Here is a 27,929-nt window from a genome sequence, read left to right on the forward strand (position 1 = left end):
CAACGTTCCCAAGTTAAAAATTGCTGGAAAAATGAAAATACTTTCCTTTACCTCTACAGCTTTTCGGCAGCTGTCCCGAGGTTAGAGAAATCAGGTGGGCTTTTATGGGACTCAGCTGGGTGTAAAACAGAACCCTGGGTTCCAACACTGGCTCGACCCCTAACGTGCTAAGGTACCCTGCGCTGGGGTGGGTCTCTGTCCCTTTTCTGGGCCTCCCTTATCACACCTATCCCCACCATGTGTCCCTGAGGTAGTGACTGCCCCATTCTGGGTATCAGTTTCCTCATCTTACACTGGACGTCACCAGATCTGACAGCCCACTAGCTCTGCAAACCCGTAACTCCTCGCTGACCCAGCCTAACTCCTCCCCTCCTTCCCAAGTCCTGTCTCTCTGGATCCAACAGAGGAACCCTTAACGCCAAGGCTGCTCACGTACGGACTGACCCTTCCCGGTCGCCGTCCAGCTCCACAGGCACATCTCCGCCCCCGCCCTGCCCTTTATACCCCACTGGTGCGGTCTGCGCAAACGCGTTGGGTCGCATCGAGGCCCCGCCCGCTAGACCTTGGGTTACAGCGCGAGGGGCTTGAGTACCGTGCGCGGCAGGACGACGAACCAGTAGGTTGGGGAAAGGCAACGGCGGCCGGCAAGGGCCAAGCTTCTTCGGGAGGATGTGAGGGAGGGTTCTGGCCAGCTATTGGAATCCTGAAGGCTGGGAGATGTTGCAGCTCATGCCCTTTGCAGGGAAGGGGAAACTGGTGACCATTGAGGGGGTTGGGCTGGTGATTGTGGATCCCAGATTTCCCAGATCTCCTGATTCCAGATCGGGCCGGTGTCGGGGACACCGTGCCAGTGAGCCAGAGCCGGAATTAAAAAAAGAAACTGGGAGCGATTAGAACCAAACTTTGTCTAGAATGGGAGTGAACGGGCCCATGAAGTTGGGCATGCCTGGGCAGGAGACGGGTGTTTATGCCCCGAGCCTCATGCAGACACTGGCCTCGCTCTCAGGATAAAGTCCGACTGGGTTTTCTTGTGGGCATTTTAAGATCTGGCCCCAGTCTTTCATTCGTCATCCATTCATTTAACATTCATTGAATACAGTAGTAGGTGCTGGAGGTAGAGAAGTGACCAAGATACACAACAATTCCTATGGTACAGGGGCAACTAATGGGCTGTAGAAGCCCTGGGCGGAGAACAGGGACAGCTTCTGAAACACACACGTGAACGCTGGTCAGGAGTGGTGGGGAGTGTTCCAAAAAGAGACTACAGCACGTGCCAAGCCTGGGAGCTGGAGAGAGGCTTGTGTATCTTGGTTACTGGGGATAACCTCACTCTTGAGTCTGTTTAGCGCCCAGGGAGATGATGGTAGCTGGAACAGGCATCTGACAGTGGAGGTGGAGACAAATAGAGGAATTCAAAGCAATCTATATTTAATAAAAACTACAGGATTTGGGGAGACTGGGGTGTTGGAGAGAAGTGTGTACAAGGCTTGAGTGCCTGAGTGGGGTTCATCAGAGGAGGAGATTTGTGGGGAGACGACAAATTCTATTCTGGTTCTGTGGAGACTCCCAGTAAGCAGTTGGTTATTAACAGTTTGGAACAGTTAACTTTCACAGGAAAGCACCACTGTGAAAATATAGATTTGAATGTCCTCAGCAAAACAAACAAAGCCACAGGGTTGAGACTATAGAATGAGAAAAACAAAGGGCCCAATCAGCACTTTACATAGTGATTATCTTTATGTTTTATCTCTTTGTATCCTCAGTACCTAGTCAAGGGCGTGGCAGTAGATGCCATTCAGTGTTTACCAAGTAGACAAAAGCCCAACCGCAGGCAGAGATGCTGGAATCCCAGAGATGTTAAGAGATGGGGGCTAATGGAGGGTTCCATTGCTCTAATGTCAGTCATAGGTTCTTGTCCTGGCTCTGCCACCAGCCTGCTGTGTGACCTCCTGACAAGTCTTCCACCTGTAAAGTGGGTATAGCCAAAAAGAAGCTCCCATGTATAGAGCTACAAACCCTGCTGAGGAACTACACACAGATTTTTCTCATTTAATTCACATGGGGACCTTATTTATGAAGGAAGTAATATTATGGGCTCAAACCCATATCTGACTGACCCCAGGGCTCTACTATGACTCTATAGTCGTAGAGCCCTTATCTGTGTCTCATTGGACAGATATGTTGTTAGGATCCTCTTGAAATTACATGGTCATTCTTTGAAAATGTTATGCTGAGGCCAACAGACTTTCATAATTGGTTTCGCACCAATTTTGTTATAAGGGGAAGGAGATGGAACTGAATGTTGTTCTCTAGTTTGTTACTTGTTCTCTAGCTCCCTTTCTGGGGACAACTGAGCTGGGTAGCCATGTTCTTTTCCTAAAATCAAATGACAGGGCAAACCAAAATTAATAACTGGTGTTTCCAGATTTTTATTCAGATCTTCTTAAATCCCTGAGGCCTGCTGCAAAATTAGTATCAAGGTGTTAGTTGGTTCATATCTGTGTGTCTCTGGGCAGCCAGTTGGACTCCTCATGCTATTACATTGGGCACTTGGGTTTCAGTTATTTCTATTCTGCTAATGTGATTTCTCAAAAATATTTTGTCTTGCTGCTGTGATGATAGATGTCCATATAGGGAATGTAATCATGTCCTGCTAATGAGCTTGCTTCTGCTTAGTGTGAGGGAGGAGTTCACCTTATCTGCATTTCATAGTATTCTACAAAGGGATCCTCCTACCCCCATCCCCCACATAATTTGAGATTTGCTGACCTGGGTTGTTGGAGCTAGAAGGGGAATTAATACTCTCTTGCAGTGATTTTAAATTTGTTAAAAATACAGAGCTTCAGCCCTTCCCTCCACTCATCAGACCTCTTGCATGAGAATCTCTGAGTGGAGCCCAGGAATCTGTATTCTTTACCAGGCTCCCCAGAATATTTAGCCAGATTTGGAAACCACTGGTCTACCTCATACCCCTTGTTTCACAGGTAGAGAATCTGCAACTCTGTGAGGGGAAGGAACTTGCCCCAATCACATATGACATTAGTGCCTCTTTCTCCAATGTAAAAGGCCTGGGCTGGGAGTCCTGAGACCTGGGTTCAAATCCAGGTTTTACCAGTCTGAGATTCCACTTCCTTACTGTAAGAATAATGCCATCATTGTATTAGGAACCAAGAGAGTGGCAGTGGAAATGCTTTGTCAGGCTTTCCATTTTGCACTCATGGAAGTTGAGAGCTGCCATCCAGTGTTCACTCCCCTGTACCACACTGCCAGTTTCATTGGTTGCTGGGTGGGCCCCAGGCAACCCATCACCAATCATTCCCCTCTCCTGTTGCAGGTTGGGATGGCCACCGGCTGGGGGAGCCTCTTGCAGGATGAGCAGCAGCTGGAGGAGCTGGCACGGCAGGCTGTGGACCGGGCCCTGGCTGAGGGAGTGCTGCTGAGGACCTTGCAGGAGCCCAGTTCCTCCGATGTAAGCCCCTGACCCCTCCTCACAAGCACTGACGACACTGCTCTGGATCCTAATGCTCACTTTCTGGTCCCTGCCAGGCTAAAAGCAGCTCCTTTAGGTCGAGACATCTTTTTTGCTTTATTTTATCTTTTTCAATAACTAAAATTGATCTCTAGATATATGTAAAAAGCCTGCTGAGAGTAATCATAAAATTTAAGTCTGGGGTTTCTAGTATGACTTAGGTGAGTTACATAACCTCTCTCAGCTGCAGTTTCTTCATAGAATAAAAAAGGGATAATAATGGGACCTGCCTCTTCAAGTTGGTAAGAGAATGAGAAGATAATTCATGTGAAACGCTTTGTCCAGTGAGCTATTATTTTTTAAGACTACCTAATCACACTGTAGAGGGGTAGTATATCTGTACAACTGGTCTGTGTACATCCTTCTCTGTGCATTTATATACATATATGTGTATATAAAGAAATATATGATTTTCTTTTCTTTTTAAGTTTTTTTTTAAATGTTTTTATTTTTGAGAGAGTGTGAGTGGGGGAGGAGCAGAAAGAGAGGGCGACCCAGAATCTGAAGCAGGCTCCAGGCTCCAAGCCGTCAGCACAGAGCCCGACGGGGGGTTCAAACTCACGAACTGTGAGATCATGACCTGAGCCGAAGTTGGATGCTTACTGACTGAGCCACCCAGGTGCCACTTTAAGTTTTTTTTTGTAAAGTAACCTCCACATCTAATGTGGGGCTCAAACCCACGACCCTCAGATCAAGAGTCACATGCTCTTCCAACTGAGCCAGCCAGGTGCCCCAAAATATATGGTTTTCTAAAACACAAATTGGATCACACAGATCATGCAGATTATTCTGTGATTGTGTTTTTGTTTTTCATTGAACAATCTGCGGTTGAACTCTTTACAACTCCCTCCATTAGGATTAGCTTCATTCTGATACAGTGTTCCATATATAGATGAATCACATTTTAACTTTCCTCTATTTAGGTGATTTTTAACCTGTTTTTTTTAATGCCCATTTTTTTTTTTAAGATTATTTATTTGAGAGAGAGAGCTTGAGCAGGGGTGGGGCAGAGAGAGGGGGAGAGAGAGAATCCCAGGCAGGCTCTGCATTGTCAGCGCAGAACCTGATGAGGGGCTTCAACCCATGAACGGTCAGATCATGACCTCAGTTGAAATCAAGACTTGGACACTTAACTGACTGAGCCACCCAGGTACCCCTGATTTCTAATGTTTTATGATTATAAACAGCACTATAGGGAACAGCTACATACACGCCTGTTTGGGTACTTCTGTAGGGTTGATGCTTTTAAAAGTAGAAATGCTGGGGCGCCTGGGTGGCGCAGTCAGTTGGGCGTCCGACTTCAGCCAGGTCACGGTCTCGCGGTCCGTGAGTTTGAGCCCCGCGTCAGGCTCTGGGCTGATGGCTCGGAGCCTGGAGCCTGTTTCCGATTCTGTGTCTCCCTCTCTCTCTGCCCCTCCCCCGTTCATGCTCTGTCTCTCTCTGTCCCAAAAATAAATAAACGTTGAAAAAAAAAATTAAAAAAAATAAAATAAAATAAAATAAAAAATAAAAGTAGAAATGCTAAGTCCAAACCACATTTTTAAAAAGTCTCATCCTTAAAAAAAAAAAAAAAGTTTTTATTTTGTGACTGGTAAGACATTGTCATAGTTCAAAATTCAAAGGACAAAGAGTTTACAGTTTAACCCTCTCTTCTATATTCCCTAGCCATCCGGTTCTCCTGACCTGAAGACAAGCTGTGTTTTAGTGTTTTTGTTTATTCTTTCATATAGTTTACTATAGTTTACTCATAACAAAAAAAGTATATATTCCTTTTTCCCACTGTTTACACAAAGAAGCATCCTAGACAAACTCTTTTGTGCCTTGCTTTTTTCTTTTTACTTACTAGTATACCTTGTGACAATCCATATGAGTAACTAAAGAGCTGCCACCATCTTTTTTTTTTTACTAAGTTAAGGGCCTGGTGGCCTTTACTAAGTTAAGGGCCCTTAAATATTTGCTGAGGCCTGAGTGAATGAGAATGGCTGTTACCTAAGGTAGGCTGACATTGTGGAAGGTCTGCCTCTGGCTTTGGGAATATAATTGCTTGCTTTGTGAACTTTACATTATGTGAACTGTTTGTCTGAACCCAGGATTAAGCATTTTCCCCTCCAAGACTTTTTTGTTCTATTAATCAATAGGTATTGTGTGAAGGTCCAACACTTGGTCTTTCTGGAAGTTAATGGAGCCTAGAAAAGGCATAGTCCTCAGTGAGATTCCCAATTCAGAGAAAAAAGACAGGAAATGGGGCACTTGGGTGGCTCAGTTAGGCGTCCGACTCTTGATTTTGGCTCAGCTTATGATCTCACTGTTGGGTTTTGGATTGAGGGTCCATGTCAGGCTCTGCGCTGACAGTGTGGAGCCTGCTTGGAATTCTCTCTGTCTCTATCTCTCTCTGCCCTCCCACCACTCATACTTGCTCTTTCTCTGTCTCAATAAATAAATAAACAACATCAAAAAGAAAAAAGACAGGAAATATGTGTATGTGTATGGATGTGAGAAAGAGAAAGAGATTTCAGTCCAAATCTTTGTCAGGTGCCTGTTTTATGCCAGGCCATTCTAGGCACTGAGGACACAGGTGAGTCAGCCAGAGACTCTGGCCACTAAAGCGCATGGTCTAGTTGGAGAATGTGCCACAAGACAAAATTAAATGTCAGTTCTATGAGGAAACATAGATAGCCTGCTGCACAATATTAGCTGCTGTTTATTATTGACTATGTGCCAGGCACTATTCTAACAGCTTGAAATCACTAACTCGTTTAAATTTCACAACAGAGATGAGGAAACCAAGGCCCAGAAAGGTAAAGTAACTTGCCTGAGGTCATTCAAATGGTTGTGTAATTGGCAAAGCCAGAATTCAAACCCAAAGAGTTTGCCACCTGACTTCATGCTCTGAACTTCCATTCTTTACTGCCTCTCTCAGGAAACTGTATGGGACACCTAGACGAAGGAGCAACTCATCAATTGTATTTGAACTAGATCTTAAAAAATAAATAGAAAAGAACAGCATAACAGAGGGTCTAAAATAGGAAAAGGCACAAAATGTTCAAGAGAATGCAGCTGAGTATGGGACAGAAGACAGGTCAAAGTCAGATAATCAAGAGGCTTTGGATACTGGGAGGAAGAGGAACATGAACTTTATCCTGTAGGTAGGGGTGACAAACCAAGTGCAGAATTAATAGCTGGTTCCTGCAGATTTAGGGAGTTAATTAAAAACACACACACACACACACACATGAACAGGCTACAAAATTTAAAGGGAATTCAGTGTAGAATAAGTCTCCTCCCTCTAGCCACTGTTTCCTTCCCCAGAGACAAGCATTGTTAACAGTTTTTTCACCAGTGTCTTTAAAATGTGAGGCCCAATGTTTGTTTGGGGTTTTTTTCATGAAATAAAAAAAATCTGGCCCCTCAGGTGAAATAGGAGCTCTTCTTCCCATCACTCTTTGTTTCTTTGACTATGAAGGAGATCTTTTATTGTCATGCACATGCTACCGTTTTTCTCAGAGTAGAAGACTATTACTCTGTGCCTGTGTCTCCATAAAAAGTTAAAAGACTGTGTTTCAGCCTTTGGCCTATACACAGTGGAGAACAGCTGTATACTATGGATCCCAAATTCAAGTGGGCATAATGAGTCATGAGGACAGAGGCAGAGGGAAGTCTTACTAGGAAAAGCCTTTGGGAGTTTTTCAGGCCAAATGAGACTTGTTGGAAGAAGCAGAGTTCTAAGTTTTAAAGCCAAGGAATGCCCTTATTGTCATCACACATGCACTCAGGGTATTAGGTCACCCCCTATATAATCTGCAGTAATTCCTAGCCTAACACAGAAAAGCTTCAAGCTGAAAAAACCTTATTCTCACAAATATCCTTCCTCACTTTTGTCTTCTGAGATTTTGAGGAAGGTAATTTGGGAACTATCTATGAAAATTTTAAGTGGATTTACTCTAATTATCTGACATTTCCATTTTTATAAATTTATAATTTATGGACTTTTTCACACACAAAATACCTAGAATATATACTCTAGGATATTGATTGAAGCATTGATTGTAATGGGGTGGGGGGAGCAAACCACCTATATGTTCATAACAGAAAGCTAGATTCAGGGGTGCCTGGGTGGCTCAATCAGTTAAGTGTCCAACTCTTGGTTTTGGCTCAGGTCACAATTTCATGGTTCATGAGCTCAAGTCCCACATTGGGCTCTGTGCTGTTAGTGTGGAGCCTACTTGGGATTCCCTCTCTCTGGCCTTCCCCCACTTGTACTCTTTCTCTCTCTCTCTCTCTCTCAAAATAAACAAATAAACTTAAAAAAAAAAAAAAGAAAACTTGAATTAATAATTTTATATCCAAAGAATGGAATACTCTACAGGCATTAAAAAGAATGAGATCTATTTGAACATATATGGAAATGTCTCTGAAATATTTATAAAGCAAAGGACAGAACAATATATGTACCATGTGCTTCTGTGTGTGTAAAAAAAGAAAAATGTATATATACATATAGTCTAAAGGACATGTGAGACACTAGTATACAATTTGCTTCTGGGGAGGAGAATTGGGTCATCAGGGAATGAGACATACTTTTCACTATGTATCCTTCTGTCTCTTGAATTTTGTATCATTTGTTTGTATTATCTGTTCAGAAAACATTTTTAAATATATAAATGCCAAGTTCTAATGTCATAAACTCATACTATGATAATGGCAAATTGATATTAACTCAGAGGTTAAACTCAGGAATACATCATAATATAAGTCACAAGGTCATTTTATCATCTCCTACCCAAATTCTAGTTCATTTGTTGTTGTGAATCTCCAAATGCATTATCCCCTTCTAGAAATAGTGTTCCAGATGGGTATTTGGGTTTCCTGGTTCTGCCAAAGTCCAAAGAACTCAGAATGCAGCCTAACTCCAGGTCTGGCAACCTGAGTCACTGTCTCCAACACTGGGGAGAAACCACTCCTAACTTCTACTCTGGGGGTCAGAGATCACTTCTGATACAGCCCTACCAGCAGGACTCTCCCTCTGCCCCAACCAGAAAGCAAGGGAGCTGGGGTGGGAGCTCCTGGCACGAGGGTCCTGGGTTTAGGACCCTGGCTAGGAGCTGTGTGTGTGTGTGTGTGTGTTGTTTACTAACCACCTTGGTTCAAATCCCAGTGCCATGTAACAGCTTTATATAATTTTGGACATGTTACTTAATCTGAGACTCAATTCCCTTTATCTATTTATTAAGAATAGATAATAATAGGGGCGCCTGGGTGGCTCACTTGGTTAAGTGTCCAACTACGGCTCAGGTCATGATCTCACTCTTTGTGGGTTCAAGCCCTGCATCAGGTTCTGTGCTGATAGCTCAGCTGGAGCCCGCTTCTGATTCTGTCTCCCTTTCTCTCTGCCCTTCCCCTGCTCGTGCTCTGTCTCTCAAAAATAAATAAAACATTAAAAAAAAAAGAACAGATAATAATAGTATCTGCCTCACAGAGTTAAATGACGCATCCATGTAAGGTATTTAAAACAGTGCCTTGTACACAGTAAGTGCTCAATTTTTTGTGGTTTTGTTTATTTGTTTTGGCTGTTTTGCTTCTTTTTTTTTTTTTTTTTTTTTAATGTAAAGAGATAAAATATTACAGAGTCTGAAAGTTCCCTTTATACCCCTTCATCATCCTGTTTTCTCCCTCCCTTCACAGAGGTAACCACTATTCGGCAGTTTGTGTGTCAATAAATGTAGGTTACACTTTTCATGGGGTTATGTTTACAAGAAAACAGCCCATTCACAGGTGTTCTACCCCTGCCCGCTCTTTCTCCTTGATCAGGTGGTAAGCTATGCCCCATTCACGCTCTTCCCTTCACTGGTCCCCAGTGCCCTGCTGGAGCAGGCCTATGCTGTGCAGATGGACTTTAACATGCTGGTGGATGCTGTCAGCCAGAATGCAGCCTTTCTGGAGCAGACTCTCTCCAGGTACTGGGTGATGGGGCAATAGGGGCCGGGAGTTGCTGGAACCCAAGGGACTGGAAGACTGAGGAGCCATGAGATGTTGCTCTGGCAGCTGACTTGGTGGGGTTGGGGACAGATACCCCCCAGAAAAAACAAAAGTAGTCGAACAGAAGTCAAGAGGGCTGGCTTTTAATCCTGGCTCTAATCCTCATTTATATGGCTGCAAGCAAATTCCTTTCTTTCTCTGTGCCTCAATTTCTTCATCTGTAATGTAGGTATGTTGGCTTAAATCTAAGATCTCTTCCAATCACATTATGTGATTCTCTGATCCATGGCCCCTTGCTTTGATGACTGAGATTTCTATTTGGAATTAGGGAATGTCAGCATTGTTTTAGGGAAAACAAAGGGCAAAGGAGATTACTGGGTTTAAAGTCAGATTTCTAACTTCTTTTCCTCAGCCCTCTTATCTCTGGGTGAGATGGGGGGGTAGACTGGGCCCCACCCAGGGCATGAGGATACAGAACTCCTGAAATGGTTCACCCCATCCACCGCTCTGTCTCTTATCCCTTAATCCTTTTTTTATCTTCAGGCCCTGGGACAAGGGAAATTTCTTTACTTTCAATTTTTTTTCTAATGTTTATTCATTTTTGAGAGAGAGAGACAGAGAGACAGAGTCTGAGTGGGGGAGGAGCAGAGAGAGACACACACAGAACTCGAAGCAGGTTCCAGGCTCTAAGCTGTCAGCTCGAGCTCATGACATGAGCCATGACATGAACTCATGACAGAGCTCGAACTCATGACATGAGCCAAAGTTGGACACTCAACTGACTGAGCCACCCAGGCCCCTCTCTTTACTTTAGAATTAAATTCTTTATTTTTTAAAAAATTTTTAATGTTTATTTTTGACAAAGAGAGACAGCATGAGTGAGGGAGGGGCAGAGAGAGAGAGGGAGACACAGATTCCGAAGCAGGCTCTGAGCTCCCAGCACAGAGCCCGACACGGGGCTCAGACTCACAGACCACGAGATCATGACCTGAGCTGAAGTCGGATGCTCAACCGACTGAGCCACGCAGGCACCCCAAATTCTTTTAGAATTAAATAAATAAATGTGTGTGTGTGTGTGTGTGTGTGTGTGTATACATAAACAGACTAGACATACATACTTGCATGTCTGATTAATTTTTCAAAAGAAAACAATTATTTTGTTAGAGACAAAAAATTTTTTTAAGATTTTATCTTTAAGTAATCTCTACACCCAACATGGGGCTTGAACTCAAAACCCCGAGACCAAGAGTCGCATGCTCCACTGACTGAGCCAGCCAGCCACCCCAGAGATACAATCTTTTAAAAATGTGTACATTGGTGTGAAGGTGAATATGGGAAGGGATCATAATGGTAAGAAATTTGGAAACCATTGACTTGAAACTAAAAATGCAATGAGTTATGAATGTACAAACCCTACCAGCACCTTCCCCCCAGGTCTTTTTCGGGGTGGGCCTGGCTTTTGTACCTCTGGTTCTGGATTGCAGAATATATGAGCAACCTGATTTATGACCTTTGCCCTAAAGATGCAATTATGTGGAGACCTTTCCTGCAGTCCATGTCTGCAACCTTGCCTTCCCTGTTTCTCTGTCCTCTGAAATACACACAAACCCTAGCTTGTACGGGAATAGAGCCCTAGTATCACATGTGCTAAAATAGCAGCCTGGGACCTAGGTTGAAGGGGCACACCTCTTCAGTAAAGCAAAAATGTGTCTCAACTTTCTTGGAGGCTGAAGCCCAGCTGGGGACTCTCCTCACCAAGGGCTGGGAAAGGCCTCATGAAAGAGCTGGCTGGGGAACAGAGGAACTGCAGGGCAGGCCTGAGCTACATGGGCCCAGTGGGGTCCCTATAACAAGTGAGGAGAGTGAGTTAGGCTTGAGCAGGGATGTAGAGACTGCCCTGAATCTTGACAGACAACAAGTGTGGTGTTAGTTACCTGTGGGTGCCTCTTCCACACTGGATGGACTCCTACTTCATATAACATGTCACAGCAGCACACTGGGCCATGATGATGAGCTACCACAGACAAAATCTCTACCCTCATGTGGTTTATATGCAAATAGGAGAGGTGACATTAATTATCACAGAAATAAAACAGAAACTTAAAACTAATCTGTACTATAAAGGAGAGGTCCACAGTGTTCTGAGAGCACATGGCAGGAGGATCTGATCCAGATAGGGAAGGTTGCCCTGAGGAAATCATATCATATGAGGACTGGCTGAAGAAAAACAAAAAGGGTATTTAGCTTGAGTCAAAAGAATGCTTTGGTGCACAGAGCATAACTGCTGTCCTTTAATCTCTGAGAGTTGCTGTATAAGAGGTGGAAAAGACTTGTCCTTGGAAGTCCCAGAGTGTAGGAGAAGCTATGGAGAGTTAATGTTATGTCGACCAGAAGGTTTACCAACCTTTGAATATCAGAGATATTCAAAGATGGAATGGTTTTATCACATGACATTTCTTAGTTTCTCTCAGGACCAGACACTATGCTCAGTTCTGTACATCTAATATCTCATTTACCCTTCACCACAACTCTATGATAGAAGTAAAATTATTTTCCTCTTCATCTTTCATTTTTATCTTTTACAGATGAGCAAACTGAGACACACAGTGAAATAATTCTCTAAGGTTGCCTAGTGGTGAGTGGTAGAGCCGGGATTTGAACCCAGGTTATCTCGCTCTAGACCTGAGTTCTAAACCACTATTGTCTATCAGGTTGATGTGGCTGTTCAAGTTTGGGTCAGCAGACTGAAAGATTCAGGAGGCAATGGATGAGGGTAGAACTATTTGATCTTTAAGATCCCATTTAGCCTAGAAAATGCTCTATTTCCTCCTCCAGCACCATCAAAAGGGACAACTTCACTGCTCGCCTCTTTAACATCTACAAGCAAGTCCTGAAAGAAGGCATTGCTCAGGTAACCAGTCCCCACTCCACCCCAATCTAGGACCTGTCCCTCCCTTTTTTTTTTACCAGAAGAAATTGGCCCAGGCCCTGAGCTCATGGAAATCTGCCTCTTGTTGGTCTCCACTAGGTTTGTACATCAGTGACCAATCCTGGGATGACCAAAAGAATGATTCCACTAGGTTTTGGAGCATTAGCCTGCAACTCTGATCTCTATGTAGAATTCATGTTACCTGTCTGTTCTGTGGCTAGGCCCTCAATCAGCCCTGGGCAAATGTACTCAGCCTTCAGTTTTCCCCACAGACTGTGTTCCTGGGCCTGAACCGCTCAGACTACATGTTCCAGCGCAATGCAGATGGCTCCCCAGTCCTGAAACAGATTGAAATCAACACCATCTCTGCCAGCTTTGGGGGCCTGGCCTCCCGTACCCCAGCTGTGCACCGGTGGGTCCTCTGGGCAACACTGGGCACACTGGTGGGGTGAAAGCCTAATAGGCCTACAGTCACAGGCAGGAACAGGGATCTCCAATTCCAACTATTTCTTCCCAGGCCCTGGGTCATGTGTTTCTCCTGTAGCAGTTTCCACTTGTAATTAGGTCTTAGTATGTCAAGGAGAGAAGGGACCTCACTGTTCATCTAGTCTTGCTCCCTCATTGTATAAAGTAGTATTGCAGCTTGAAGAAACAGTACCTGAGTGAGAAAGAGCTTGGAAGGCCTGAAGAGAGGTCAGAATCCATGGCAGAGAGGGATCAGTGGCTTCCCATTGGAAGGCTTGACCCTAGTAGCAACCATTTCCAGCCAGCGGTGATGTTCCAGGTTGCTGTGATTACAGATGGTTGGCAGCAGGATTCCAGATAGCAAGCACTGGTGCTCGGGGAAAGGCGTTTCAGATCATAGGGAGGCTGGTATAGAGTAGAAACACAGGGTCTTGGGGCTCTGGGCATATACACAGAGCCAGGGTTTGGGTGGCCCCATATAATCAGGCCTGAGAAGCATGATGATAAGATGCTTTTTAGTGTTCAGCTAATTCTCCAAGTGATGTTCCTATAAGGATCTGTGAGTCACAGGCAGAGAGGGGTCTTCTAGATCCATCCAATTACTGAATAAGACATCTCTTCCAACAGACATGTTCTCAATGTCCTGAGTAAGACCAAAGAAGCTGCCAAGATCCTCTCCAATAATCCCAGCAAGGGACTGGCCCAGGGGATCACCAAGGCCTGGGAGCTCTACGGCTCAGCCAAGTAAGGGGGAGAAAGAATGGTAGAATCCTGCTTTAGATTCAGCATTCGTGGGTGCAGTGCAAAGCAACTTCTTCGCCTGACATCTTTAGGAAATGAGGGATTTTTTTTCCTGGAAATAGAAGCTTACACTTTTCAGTACCAGACTTTAAGGGGTTTCTGGGCTTCCTTCTTAAATAAGAGATACAGACTATAATTTAATCTTGTTGTTGGCTAGAGGTCACAATTATCTGTTAATGATTGCATTACTGTTAGTGATTGTATCTTGATGTAATACAGAGGTGCTATCTAGACTTAGAGAGGCATGTGAGGCTGTCTGCCTGCACTAATGGCCCCAACTGTTAGGCTTTAAGTTCTTATTCCTTTTCTTCCCAGTTTTCCTGTCTCCCTACTATCAGTTCTTGCTTCCTACTGCTGTCAGTGTGCTTTAATTTGGAATCCTCCATTCCCATCCCTGTACCTCCTTTCTGATTTGCTATGGTTTGGGAAAGCAAGTGGTCTGGGTTGTCATGTACCATCTAATGAGTGTGAGGGCCTCTTTGATAAGTAAATGCATAAGCTTTGACTTAGCGATTTTGTGGTGTCTGTTGTAACTGCCTAGAGGCATTTTTTGCTTCCTTCCTATTTTCAACCATGTTCCAGATGTGTACAGATGCCAGGTAAGTGACTTCTGTATATATAGGGGCGGCATTGTACCAATAGTTACTGCAATGTTTACATAGCTTTAATAGTTAACCGTTAATGAGCACTGACTGGTGCCACACTTTGTGCTAAGCGGTCTACACGTAGGATCTTATTAGATCCTTATATGAAATATTTCAAGGTAGATACCACCCAACTCCCCCCATTTTACAGATGAGGAAACTGGTTCAGAGAAGTGAATGGCTCAAGGTCAGATGGTTGGTGGTAGAGCCCATAGTCCACTCCCTCTAGAATCTGCAACCTTAATCACTTTATTGCCTCTAAGAGAGCCTCTCTGGGCTTGCTAAGCCTCACTAAGACTCAAGAAACTTCGGACTCTGAATATTTAGAAGGCATAAGATGAATAGTTAACTCTTGGTTAAGTGTTTTTTAAGAGATTGAAGCCAGGAAAGGGTCAGCTGGGGAACTACTGATGAAAAAAATGCTGCAGAGGGTTTCTCCAACCAGGCTGTGAATAACATGGGAAGACTCATGTGCCTAGAACTAGGCACTGGTGGGTAGGAACTATGGGGTGCCTGAGCTGGGACTGGCTTCTCATTTTGAAAGTCAAATAGGCACTTCTGCTGACCTAGCATATGACCTTCGCTAAGACAGTTCTTTTCTCTGAGCAGCAGTTTGTAAAAGGGGGATGATAATAATAAAACCTAAAAGGGTGGTAGTGAGAATTAAATGAAATCTCATGGCTTTGAAAAATGCTTTAAAAAATCTGGTGAGGAATGGAAAAAAGACAGTCTCTTTAACAAATGCCATTGGGAAAACTAGACAGCAACATGCAAAAGAATGAAACTGGACCACTTTCTTACACCACACACAAAAATAAATTCAAAATGGATGAAAGACCTAAATGTGGGACAGGAAACCATCAAAATATAGAGGAGAACATAGGCAGTAACCTCATTGACAATGGCCATAGCAAGTCTTACTAGCTATGTCTCCAGAGGCAAGGGAAACAAAAGCAAAAATAAACTATTGGGACCTCATCAAAATAAAAATCTTCTGCACAGTGAAGGAAAAAATCAGCAAAACTAAAAGGCAACCTTTGGTATGGGAGAAGATATTTGCAAATGACATATCTGATAAAGGGTTAGTATCCAAAATATATAAAGAACTTAATAAAACTCAACACCCAAAAAATAAATAATCCAGTTTAAAAATGAGAAGACATGAATACACATTTTTCCAAAGAAGACATCCAGATGGCTAACAGACACATGAAGAGATGCTTAATATCACTCATCATCAGGGAAATATAAGTCAAAACTACAATGATATATCACCTCACACCTGTCAGAATGGCTAAAATTTACAACACAGGGAACAACAGATGTTGGCGAGGATGTGAAGAAAAGGGAACCCTCTTACGTTGTTGGTAGGAATGCAAACTGGTGCAGCCACTTTGGAAAACAGTATGGAGGTTCCTTAAAAAGTTGCACTACTAGGTATTTACCCAAAGGATATAAAAATAATGATTTGAAGGGATAAATACCCCTGATGCTTATAGCAGCATTATTAATAATAGCCAAATTATTGAAAGAGCCCTAATGTTCATTGACTGATGAATGGATAAAGATGTGGTGTGTATGTATGTGTGTGTGTGTGTGTGTGTGTGTGTGTATATATAATGTAATATTACTCAGTCATCAGAAGGAATGAAATCTTGCCATTTGCAACAATGTGGATGGAGCTAGAGAGTATTATGCTAAGGAAATAAGTCAAAGAAATACAAATACCATATGATTTCACTCATATTTAAGAAATAAAACAGATGAACATGGTGGGGGTGGGGTGGGTTGGGAAGAGAGGCAAACCAGACTCTTAACTACAGAGAACAAACTGAGGATTACTGGAGGAGAAGTGGGGGTGGGGGAGTGGGAGGATGGGCTGAATGGGGGAAGGGCATTAAGCAGAGAACTTAACGTGATGAGCATTGGGTGTTGTGTGTAAGTGATGAATCACTAGATTCTACACCTGAAACTAATGTTAACTAACCGGAATTTAAAAACTTGAAAGACTAAAAACAACAACAACAACAACAACAACAACAACAACAACAACAACAACAACAAAACCCCTCAGGATCATTATGTGGTACTTCCAATAGTAGTAGTAGTGGTAATAATAATAATAGTAATAATAGCAGCTACCATTTAAGGAGTAATAGTTTCATTTTACTGAAGGGAAGACTGAGGGGTCAGAGAGGAGGAATAACTTGCCAAAAGTCACACAGCTAGTAAGTTTAGAATTCACGTCTATCTGCCTTTAAAGTCTGCATTCTTTCTACCATACTGTTCTGCCTCCAAGAGGAATGGTCCCATAGTATAGATCAAAAAACTCAGGCTCAAGCACTGATAGAACAGATGAATTTTTCATCGGTTATCTCATTATTTTTTAGATTTTTAAAAAAGCATGGAAAATGAATTATGATTCCAATTTAGACATTTATTCAAACTCTTTCAAAATATAGTGACTGTGGTTAGAATGAGTAGGGATAAGAAAGAAGGATTCTTGGTATAAAATGTTGGGAGCTATTATCCAGAGTCCTCACTCCCAGCCAGCACATTACTGCCACTTCACCTTCCTTAGCTGACACTTTCCTAGTCCTGTTCCCAAAATACTGTTCAGAACTGAAGGCAGGAGGAGGTAGAATATGTTTTCTGAGTCTGGCTGTGATTATTTGGCAGAGGGCAGGCTGACTTAACCAGGGGATGCGGTTCCACTTTAACCTACAGCTTCCAGCCTCCCTCCTCCGCCTCTTTTTGGAGGTAGGCCAGCCTGGGCCAGGTGCCACCTTCCCACCCATGAGGAGAGCAAATCAGGCTGCAATATGAAAAGCAAGGCCATTGGCCCTTGGGTGTCTCAGGGCAAGATGGCTTACAAAAGCACCATTTCTAGCTTGTCTCTCAGAAACCCAACTCAAAGCTAAGACTCAGCTTAATGTCATGTCTGACCCTCAAGAGATTTCAGGCAAGGGGCGCCTGGGTGGCGCAGTCGGTTAAGCGTCCGACTTCAGCCAGGTCACGATCTCGCGGTCCGTGAGTTCGAGCCCCGCGTCGGGCTCTGGGCTGATGGCTCAGAGCCTGGAGCCTGTTTCCGATTCTGTGTCTCCCTCTCTCTCTGCCCCTCCCCCGTTCATGCTCTGTCTCTCTCTGTCCCAAAAATAAAATAAAACGTTGAAAAAAAAAAAAATTTGAAAAAAAAAAAGAGATTTCAGGCAAGCCAAGAGAGGAGGCATACTAGGACCTGTATTTCAGCTAAGTGGAAAGGAGTCAGGCAGAATGTAGTCCAAGAGGTTCAGCTGAGGCAGAGAAAAGCAGAGACAAACAGACCAGAGGCCAGTTACAGGAGGAAGGAATCCACATTTAGATTCCTAAGCCCAAATCTGGCCACCCAAGAGTCTTAGCAAGAAGCTATGGGTGAAGAGCAATACGACTACAGCAAAAATGGAGTTTGGTACTCCAAACTGAGGGCTCAGAGAGGTGGAATAACTTGCCAAAATCACATAGCTAGTAAGTTTAGAATTCACGTCTGAATCTAAAGCCTTGTCCCTCAGGTAGCCAAACAGTTCCTGGCATTAACTTTTTCCTTTGTCCTTGAGCTCCTCCTTCTTTAAGAATTATGTTGATAGCAGAAAGAAAGAGGTCAGGTAAGCCTCAATGATACCATTAATACTGTGGGACCAAATGTGTCCCTGTGTAGATCACAGTAATGTTGGGAGGCCCCAAGAGATAATTCCTTATTTATAGATGGTTCTATAGGGTTCTGTAGGATTTCCATTGACTATTATAATGTATCATGCAAGAACCACACACTCCTTTATTATATGCTTTACAGTCTAGTAATAGGGTCATTAGCCTCCAACCCCACACATTATTCTATAAAATATTCTTCAGTACTTTCATCTGTTTATTCTCCCAGAAAGATTTTAAAATCATTAAGTTTTAAGAAAAGGTCGTCTTGGGTTTTTGAGATTTTAAATCTAAGTTTTAATTTGCATAGAAAATTAACATCATTACAATATTTCATCTACCTACTGGAGAAGGAACAGAGACATCTCCATTTTTTCAAGTTTCCTAATTTCAGGAAATAATGTGTTAGAGCCTCGGGCATCGCCTGAGACCTTTCTGATTTGAGAGAATATCTGCTCTTTCAGGGAAGGTGTGTTCTCCTGAAGGTTATTGGATGGAGGGAGGACAAGCTTTGTAGTCACTTCAGCCAACTGTGCTCACTCTCTCCCCAGCGCTCTGGTGCTACTGATTGCTCAAGAGAAGGAAAGGAACATATTTGACCAGCGTGCTATAGAGAATGAGCTACTAGCCCGGTAAGTAAAGGAGGGGAGACCTCCAGATAATGGCCCTAGGCTTGTGAAGAACTACTCAGAACAGAGCATCCATTACCTCTAACCTTTGCCCATCTTTCCCAGGAATATCCACGTAATCCGTCGAAGGTTTGAAGATGTCTCTGAAAAGGGGTCTCTAGACCAAGACCGAAGGCTGTTTATGTAAGTGTTCAGGGAGTATTCCCAAATGATCTGGTAGAGGACTATTTTAGGAAACTTATTCTGCTACCCATTTCCCTCAGTAATGCTTTCTTCTAGGAGATGTGATGGCTTGCTTCCTTCTCTCTGAATTTTAGGGGCAAAATACCCCATCATCTCAGGAAAGTCTGGAGAAGGCTTGGTCATATTCTGCTTCTAAAAGGTTGTATCAGAGCTATTGACCTTTTTCTTTCTTTTTTTTTAGAGAGAAAGTGCAAATGGGGGAAAGGGACAGAAGGAGAGAGAGAATCCTAAGCAGATTCCACACTCAGCACAGAGGCCAACACAGGGCTCAATCCCATGACCCCTGGGATCAGGACCTGAGCTGAAACCAAGAGTCGGATCCTTAGCTGATTAAGCCACCCAGGCACCCCAGAGCTACCAAAATTCTTGATAAGGGCCTTCTTAAAATAACCCTGGTTTTCATATGTCCCTGGACTCCTAAAAGCTTTCTTGCCCCTCTTGGTAGCTATCAGGCCTGGACAGTTGGGCTGAGCAGTCAGGGAGGAAGAGGAATAGCTTACTCATTCTGTGATTGATCTGGGAGCTGCTCTCTGAGCTTAGGCAAGACATTATGGGGCCTGGATTTGTGGTCCACGCCAGGCCTTGTGCTCCCCTGCAGGGGGCTTCCACCAAGTGACTTTAGTACCACTTAGTTGGGTAGCATTGTTTGCAACACACATATTTAGACCTGGAATTTATAGGTTTTTTGTTTTGTTTTGTTTTTTAAATTTGTGATTCTTCTTCTTCTTTTTTTTTTAAATGTTTTATTTATTTTTGAGAGAGAGTGTGAGCAGGGGAGGGGCAGAGGGAGAGGGAGACAGAGAAGCCCAAGCAGGCTCTGTGCTGTCAGCACAGAGCCTGATGCAGGGCTCAAGTTCACAAACTGAGATCATGACATGAGCCAAAATCAAGAGTCAGATGCTTAACTGATTGAGCCACCCACATGCCCCTAATCTGTGATTCTTAAAATTAAGGACCTCCATTGAAAGGCCCCTAGGTGGCTCAGTCACTTAAGCATCCAACTTCAGCTCAGCTCATGATCTCACAGTTCATGGATTCGAGCCCCGCATCAGGCTCTGTGCTGACAGCTCAGAGCCTGGAGCCTGCTTTGGATTCTGTGTCTCTCTCTCTCTCTGCCCCTCCCCCACTTGTGCTCTGTCTCCCTGCCTCTCTCGAAAATAAATAAACATAAAAAAAAATGTTTTTAATTTATTTATCTGATTTGATTCTGGTTGCTTTCTTGCTTCCCTGTGGGCTTCCTACAATGACTCTAGATCTAGAATATTCTAAAGCATTCTTCACTGCATACCTTCATGTTTTTAGTGGAAGAAGTAGTGGTATGGGTATATCTACTTTCATTGCTTCCAGTGAACCCCTGATTCAGCAGCCTGTGTGGTCTGGCTTTCAAAGAGGACAAACTCATTTGGATGCACTGTGAAATATACTGAATCGCTCTATTAGTTATAATTTAACATAGCAGCATTCTCCATTCTGTGTTCTAGGGATGGCCAGGAAGTTGCTGTGGTTTATTTCCGGGATGGCTACATGCCGAGTCAGTACAGTGTACAGGTTGGTATTCTGTTAGACTATTCTCTGCCTCCTAGGACCCAAAATCATTCCTTGGAGACCCAGCTCAGGCATCACAATAACCTGGGTTTTTCCCTGGGCCCTGCCCTCAGTTCTTCCTCAGGGAACTTACTGCTGGAACCTCTTATTCTCCCACAAGCTTTTTACTATCTGTCACTCTCTACACACTGTCTTCTAGACTCTGAATCCTCAGGTATCTATGTTGCTTCAGCCATTCACATTGTTTCTAGGGATATACTGGCAAATGTTTTTTTTTTTTTTTTTTTTTTTTAACGTTTATTTATTTTTGGGACAGAGAGAGACAGAGCATGAACGGGGGAGGGTCAGAGAGAGAGGGAGACACAGAATTGGAAACAGGCTCCAGGCTCTGAGCCATCAGCCCAGAGCCTGACGCGGGGCTCGAACTCACGGACCGCGAGATCGTGACCTGGCTGAAGTCGGACGCTTAACCGACTGCGCCACCCAGGCGCCCCTGGCAAATGTTTTTTTAACGTTTGTTTATTTTTGAGAGAGACAGTGAGCAGCGGAGGGGCAGAAAGAGAGGGAGACTCAGAATCCAAAGCAGGCTCCAGCCTCTTAGCTGTTAGCACAGGGCCTACGTGAGACTTGAACCCAGGAACTGTGAGATCATGACCTGAGCCAGTGTTGGATGCTCAACTGACTGACCCACCCAGGAGCTCCCTGGCAAATGTTAAACAGTCATCTTTTTAAGGGGGAAAGCCCCAGTTTGTAGCATTTGCTGATTTCTATGGTATACTCCCATCATGGCCGATTTCAAGTTACCCAACTTTTCTTTTTTTCACTGCTTCAGCAAGAACATTTGTTTTTTCCTTAAAGTTTTTATTTTTAAGTAATCTCTATACCCAACATGAGGCTCAAACCTACAACCCTGAGATCAATAGTCTTAGGTTCTATGGACTGAGCCAGCCAGGTGCTCCCAACCTACTTAACATTTCTGAACCCAGAGATGGGTACAATCAGCTCTGGGTAGCTAATGCAAACCAGTTCCACCATACCACTGACCAGCTCCTTCCTGCCAACTCTTACTTCTCTTTTATCTGTGTTAGAAAGTTTTTCTGTCCATTCATGTTAATGACAGTAATGATGATACCACCTTATCTTGCTATCCTACCATGTAGTTTCAAAATTACTTTCCACATCCATTATTTCATTTTATCCTTACAACCACTGTGTGAGGTATATAATTATCACCATTATACAGACGGAGAAACTAAGATTTGGAGAGATTCAGGGGCTTGTCTAAGATCTCACAGGGAGTTCCCAGGCTTTCTGATTCTTGGTCCACTAGCATATCCAACATATTGTTCTCCGCCTGCCCCTAATCCATAGTATGGAGAAGCTAAGAAGCCCTGCTTTCACTTGGGAGAAATAAGTTAGGAAATACCATGATCAGTATGCCTGGGGTCATGAGCCTTTGGCTCTGCCTGTGTGTGACCATGGACAGGTTTCTGACCCTTTATGGGATCAATTTCTGTAAGCTGAGGAAACTATACTCAAAACATGAGGGAGCTCCTTCCAGATCTTTAATTTTTTGAATATAGGATTTTCCCTAAGACCCAGCTGAGTAAGGAACCCAACAGTTCCATAGAGGTGGAAGCTCTGTAGAAGGTCCTTTCCTCTAGAAAGTGGTTAGGAGTGGTGGAAACTTGCTGAGTAGAAAAAGACAAAACTGTCCATGGGGAAAATGGATCCAGGCTCCAGGAAGGGGCCAAAAAAAAAAAAAAAAAAAAAAAACTTTAAAAAGAGATTGAGCTAACAGGGAAATAAGTCTGTGCATAAGGAGGAGGACATATTTAGGGAATTGGAAACTCACACAAGGTTTAGAATTTGAAGATAAATCTGCAAAGCTTAGTGACTTGTTAGTTGATGTTGGGAATGCCCCTGCTCATCTCTGAATTTTGCTTCCCTGCTTTTAACAAAATGGAGTACTTCTCTGGGTTTATCTCTGATGTTCTGGGCACCAGTAACTGCCTGGAACATCAAAGGTGGTTGAGATTCTTGGTAAAGACCAGGCAAATATGCTGCAGGTGGACTGTGTATCAAAGGGAGGACAGCATGGGTGGTTGTGGATGTTGCTCCTTAGGCCTTAGCCTTTATCCTGCTGTGGTCAGTTTGATGTGGTCTGGAGTTCAAGGACAGGTTATCCCCAGTGTCTGAGAATGGGGACCTCTGCTGTTTACCTGCCTCTCACACACTAAACTCTTAGCACATCAGACCATTCATCCTATGATTACCCACTTGCAGGCTTTTGCTAATTATTCTGCTAATCTGAGTGTCTTCCCTATTGACCCTACCTGACTACTCAAATTTCACTTCACTAAACAACAATAACAAATAATTACCGAGCACTGTGTCAGACAGTGGGGATACAAAAGAAACCAGACAGGTGCTGGAGCTCACATTTTGGTCAGGGAGATGGTCATCAGAAAGTAAGAAAAAACAGAAAAAAAAATTTTTTTTCTAGCTGAGGGAAACTCTTTGAATAAAATAATAGAGTGAAGGGGCATCTGGGTGGCTCAGTCAGTTAGGCGTCCAACTTCAGCCCAAGTCATGATCCCGCACTCATGGGTTCAAGCCCCTTGTCAGGCTCTGTGCTGACAGCTCAGAGCCTGGAGCCTGCTTTGGATTCTGTGTCTCCCTCTCTCTCTGCCCCTCCCCTGCTTGCATTCTGTCTCTCTCTTGGCTCTCTCCCAAGAAATAAATAAATACTAAAAAGAAAATAATAATTAAAAAAATAATAGAGTGAAAAGATAAGAGAATTATGAAAAACCCACATTAAATAGGGTGGTTTGAGCTGAGACCTAAGAATGAGAAGGATCTAATCATCCACTGGAAAAGCCAAAAGGAAAATACTTTCAGGCAGAGGGGAAAGCAGCAAATGCTAAGGCCCTGAGGTGGAGTGACATCTGTGTGTTTGAGGACTGACTGGCCTGTATGGCTGGACTGTGAGAGTGGGATGCAGGGAGGTCATGAAATTGACATGGTTGAAAGGGGGACAGGAGGCAGATCCTGCAGGGTCTTGTGAGCTTTGGTAAGGAGTTTGGATTTTATTTGAAGTACAGTAGGAAGCTGAGCTCATACACAAGTGTCTCACCTCTTTCAAACCTCTTCATCTACTTTTCTATGCCCTTATCTTGTTATTTCCCTTTTAATTATAGTCATGTACCATTGTGCTAAACTGTGAGCTCCCTGAGGGCAAGAATCCTACATATTGGAAGAATCCACATCTGCCTTACAAAGAGATGCAATGACCCTGGGAGATGATGAATGTGAAGAAAGAAAGCATGATACCTGGCATCTGATGGATGCTCAGTAAAAGTCAGCCAAAGTGAAATGAAGTAGAATTACTTTTGTTTTCTTCCCTCTGCAGAACTGGGAAGCACGCCTGCTGCTGGAGAGGTCATGTGCTATCAAATGCCCAGATATTGCCACCCAGCTGGCTGGGACAAAGAAGGTGCAGCAGGAGCTGAGCAGAATGGGTGTGCTGGAGATGTTGCTCCCTGGCCAGCCTGAGACTGTGGCCCGCCTCCGTGCCACATTTGCTGGCCTCTACTCACTGGACATGGTTTGTGGGCTGCCTCTTTCTTCCACCACAGCAGGAACCCAGAATTCAATGTATTGGGGAGGCTGGAGCTAGTAGTGGGCTGGAGTCCATTGTAAGCTCCCTCAACAAAGGTAGAGATCCAGATAAGAGGTGGAAAGGGGAAGGAGCTGAGGAGGACAGCAAGAATTGGGGAATATCTATATGTGTTTTCCATGCCTCCTACTGTGGAGCCCTGAACTGTTGCCAGAGAAAGCTTGTTTTCATCGTACTTGCTGCCTTCAGGAGTTTGTTGGGGGTGACATCCAGATAGTAGCATCTAGCCTCACTCCTGTTATTCCTCTGATGCTGCTCTGCACAACCAGCAGGACCGCAGCTCCTGCCCCTGGTTTAAGACTGCTGGTAACTGCTTTCTTGCCTCCTGCCAGGGTGAAGAAGGGGACCAGGCCATTACTGAGGCCCTTGCTGCCCCTAGCCAGTTCGTGCTAAAGCCCCAGAGAGAGGGTGGAGGTAGGTGGTTCCCCCTTGGTAGGGCTGCTCAGTGGAAGGGAAGTGAGCAAGAAGGCTGTTACCAATGCTGACTCACACTTGCTATGGGCACAGTCCCAGGCTCTAGGGGACATAGGATGAACTCACACAGGCCTTCACCTTGGACAATGTCCCAGAAGACCCTGTGATCAAGTGATATTGAGCACAGAGGGACCTGATTAACCATAACTGGAGGGTTCGTACAAGTTTAGTCTGAGGTGCCTGTGACCAGATTGTGGGGAAGTGGGATAGGGCATATCAGGAGGTTGGATAGGGCATATCAGGAGGTTGGATATCTTGCTGCCTGGTTTGAACTCCTTGAGGGCAGGGATCATGTCTGTCCACAGACCCAGAAGAAATGAGTTTTGATCTTGGTCTTAAGGGATAGGTAGGAGTTTACTAGGTGGAAAAGGAGGGAGAGTATTCCATACAGAAGGAGTAGCCTCAAGGAGAGGCACTGGTCCATGGACGTGTGGTACATTTGGAGATTAATGAATACTGGTAAGACTCGAGTATAGCATGAGAAATGGGAGGAGGCAGGGATTTGGGCTGGAAAAGATGGTTTGGGACATGATTATAGAGACCATTAAAAATATGTAGGAAGTTGGATTTTATCCTAAGGGTAGTGGGAATCCATTAGAGAGATTTAAGGAGGAAAGGGATACACATCTGATCCAGGATCCATGTTTCAGCCATGGTAAAGTATGTCCTGGATGAGGGGAGACACTGGCAACAGACATCATAGAGGAGGCTGGTATAATTGTCCAGAAGAGCAATGTATAGGCCTGGGCTAGGGCTATGACATTGTAAGAGTACAGACTGAAGAGACATGTCTGAGTTATTGACAGGTAATGGAGAGGGAGGAGTTAAATATGAGTCAGGATGCCTTTCACCTATTGGGAGCAGGGAGATCCAGGAAGAGCAGGTTCAAGACAGAAGCAATGAGTTCTCTTTGGACATGCTGAGTTTGTTTTGGGAGCCCATAGGGTATCCCTGCAATGTCAAGAACAGGGAGCTTAAGTTGAAGATTTGGGAATTAACAAGTCATAGAATATAGATGGAGCCTTAGAAACCTCCCTGGGGCGGGGGGAGGGAGTGTGTTCATGGAGGAGAGAACAGGGTGGCAGATGGATTCCTTGGTAATTCCAACATTGAAGAGGAGCAGGAACCAGTTAGGGAGGCTGAGAAGGAAAACCATAGACAAGTAGGAGAACCAAGGCAGGATGCTGTGGTGAGGTGTGTTTGCTTATGTGAGAAAGGACTCTCCTATTAAAGTGACATTCCCTTCTTGGGAGCCAGGCCTGCCCTGGCTTCACTGAGCTGGTGTTAGAAACTGAGGCTGCTGCCTTGACCACAGAAATGGGGGCACAGAGTGGAGAAGGTAGGCAGAGGGTCGAGGGTGACTGGCCAGTGTTATTGCAGGTAATAACCTATATGGGGAGGAGATGGTGCAGGCCCTGGAGCACCTGAAAGACAGCGAGGAGAGGGCGTCCTACATCCTCATGGAGAAGATAGAACCTGAGCCTTTTGGAAATTGTCTGCTACGGCCTGGCAGCCCTGTCCGAGTGGTCCAGTGCATCTCAGAGCTGGGCATCTTTGGAGTCTATGTCAGGTGAGCCAGTCAAGAGGGTCTCCTCCTTGCCAGACAGTCAGCCAAGTGAGCCTGGGGAGGAGAACTGGACAGGGAGCAAGAATCCTGGGCTTCAGTCCCAGCTCTGCGAGTCCCTAGCCATGTTACCTGTTTCCTTATCTAGTAAATGAGGCCAAGGACCCAAAACCTGCCCACCCACAGGGCTATCAAATGAAGCCCAGATGACAAGTGCTTTGCAGCTATAAAGGAAGTTCCAAGTAGTATCAAGAAGGATGAGAAAGTAACCCTAGACTATAAGGAGACCCCAGGGAAGAAGAGAATTTGGGTCCAGTTTCCAGGCCACCAGGGGTTCTGGAGAAAGGTGGGATGGGCCAGCTAGAGGATAATCAGTTGGCTCTGAAAGACTGAGTGGCCCCTGGTTTGGATGTGAGCACTAAAGAAACAGGAAGAGAAGACCACTTGGGAATTTTTAAGGAATAGTTCCTGGTCCCTTAAACCGCTTCCTGCAAAATATGCAATCTAAGATCAAGCAAGCAGGAATATCAGATCCTACCATGCTCCTGACCTGAGCCTTCCCTCTAACCACTTAACAGCATCTCTGCCTGCCATGTTCCCCCAAACCCAACTACCACCATAGCCATCTTGACAGAGAGGGAGAGAAGGAAACTTACAGCTACAGAAATGTGAGCCTGGCATCATGCTAAGTGCTTTTCCTGCTTTATTTAATCCTCGTGACCATCTTGCAAAGTGAGAGGTATTATCTCTATTTTAAATTGAGGAAATTGATATTGAGAACGGCTGAGTAACTTGCTCAAAGACACAGAGCTAATAATTTCCCCAAAACAATGCAAACCCAGATCTGATTATAAAATCCTAGCACTTTCTTGGGTGTAGTCAGTCACTCATATACTGCTCACGTGGGACCAGGGAAGGATTTGGCTGTGGGGGCTGAGTCTTGGTAATGGAGTGGTGTGTCTTCTGTCCCCCTTTCTATAGGCAGGGAAAGACACTTGTGATGAACAAGCATGTGGGACATCTGCTTCGAACCAAAGCCATTGAGCATGCAGATGGTGGAGTGGCAGCAGGAGTGGCAGTCCTGGACAACCCGTACCCTGTGTGAGGGCACAGCCAAGCCTGCCCAGATTTTGCTCAAGAGACCTTCTATCCCTCATACTTGTCATTCCTCACCTAGCCCCTCTGAGGGTCTTCCCTCCCTGCACCTTGGGAAGGCTGGTCTCTTCTGTTCAGGGAAGGGTGAATGCTGGGTCCTTTCTCCAGCTCTCCCATCTGAGGACCAGAAAAGCTGTTTCCCTTAAGTGGGATCTACAGGCCCCTAAATCCTCAGAGTGTGGGTATAGCTGAAAGGAAGCTGATTTGAGGTAAGGGTCCATAACCCTGTCAACCGCCTGTCAGCTCCTCATCAGCCTTTTCAGCAGGTTCCAGTGTCTGACCAAGGATAGGACTGAGAGATAGGAGAGGGGCAGTGAAGGGGCATAGCCTTTCCCTGCCTCTGCCTTAAATAAAACTATGTTGTTGATTCTGTGATTCCTTGGTTTATACATTTGACGGGGAGGAGCTATAATCTGGGTCAGCACACTTAAAGTGGATTAGAACAGGGGAAATGACTTGGCTGTAATCAGTCTCCCTAGCCCCAGACCCTAGGATAGAACCTTGAAGTTCCAATCCTTAGTCACTCAGTAATGCTCCCATAGGATCATATGGAGAAGAGGGTCCCTTGGCAGGAGCTCAGGAAATAATGCAGCCATGATGGGACATCACAGG

At 44.4% G+C, this 27,929-nt stretch overlaps 1 protein-coding gene across 4 annotated transcripts; it reads left to right on the plus strand.

The window, feature by feature from the left end:
• Positions 1-405: 405 nt before the first annotated feature.
• On the plus strand, positions 406-27,692 carry GSS (glutathione synthetase). 4 transcript variants are annotated; one of them, XM_045443646.1, is made up of 13 exons: positions 406-616; positions 3,335-3,469; positions 9,338-9,483; positions 12,341-12,416; positions 12,707-12,846; positions 13,527-13,643; positions 18,580-18,660; positions 18,763-18,840; positions 20,382-20,448; positions 23,858-24,052; positions 24,457-24,538; positions 25,979-26,168; positions 27,144-27,692. In XM_045443646.1, the coding sequence occupies exons 2-13, from the start codon at positions 3,341-3,343 to the stop codon at positions 27,265-27,267; spliced, it is 1,425 nt and encodes a 474-aa protein (XP_045299602.1). In that variant the 5' UTR covers positions 406-616; positions 3,335-3,340; the 3' UTR covers positions 27,268-27,692. The 4 variants fall into 4 exon arrangements, with proteins under 4 accessions (XP_045299602.1, XP_045299603.1, XP_045299605.1 ...); XM_045443647.1 differs by having other exon boundaries at positions 523-616; positions 26,741-27,692; XM_045443648.1 differs by lacking the exon at positions 406-616 and having other exon boundaries at positions 3,356-3,469; positions 9,385-9,483.
• Positions 27,693-27,929: the final 237 nt, after the last annotated feature.

Source organism: Leopardus geoffroyi, chromosome A3 (genome assembly GCF_018350155.1).
Source record: "Leopardus geoffroyi isolate Oge1 chromosome A3, O.geoffroyi_Oge1_pat1.0, whole genome shotgun sequence".
NCBI classification, from domain to species: domain Eukaryota; kingdom Metazoa; phylum Chordata; class Mammalia; order Carnivora; family Felidae; genus Leopardus; species Leopardus geoffroyi.

What these genes read in the sequence shown, in the direction of transcription:
- GSS (XM_045443646.1), top strand. Translation starts at nt 3,341, where the DNA reads ATGGCCACCGGCTGGGGGAGCCTCTTGCAGGATGAGCAGCAGCTGGAG. An exon ending in CAAGACCGAAGGCTGTTTAT is followed by an intron (nt 18,841 to 20,381) that starts GTAAGTGTTCAG and finishes TCTGTGTTCTAG; the next exon opens with GGATGGCCAGGAAGTTGCTG. An exon ending in GCCCCAGAGAGAGGGTGGAG is followed by an intron (nt 24,539 to 25,978) that starts GTAGGTGGTTCC and finishes GTGTTATTGCAG; the next exon opens with GTAATAACCTATATGGGGAG.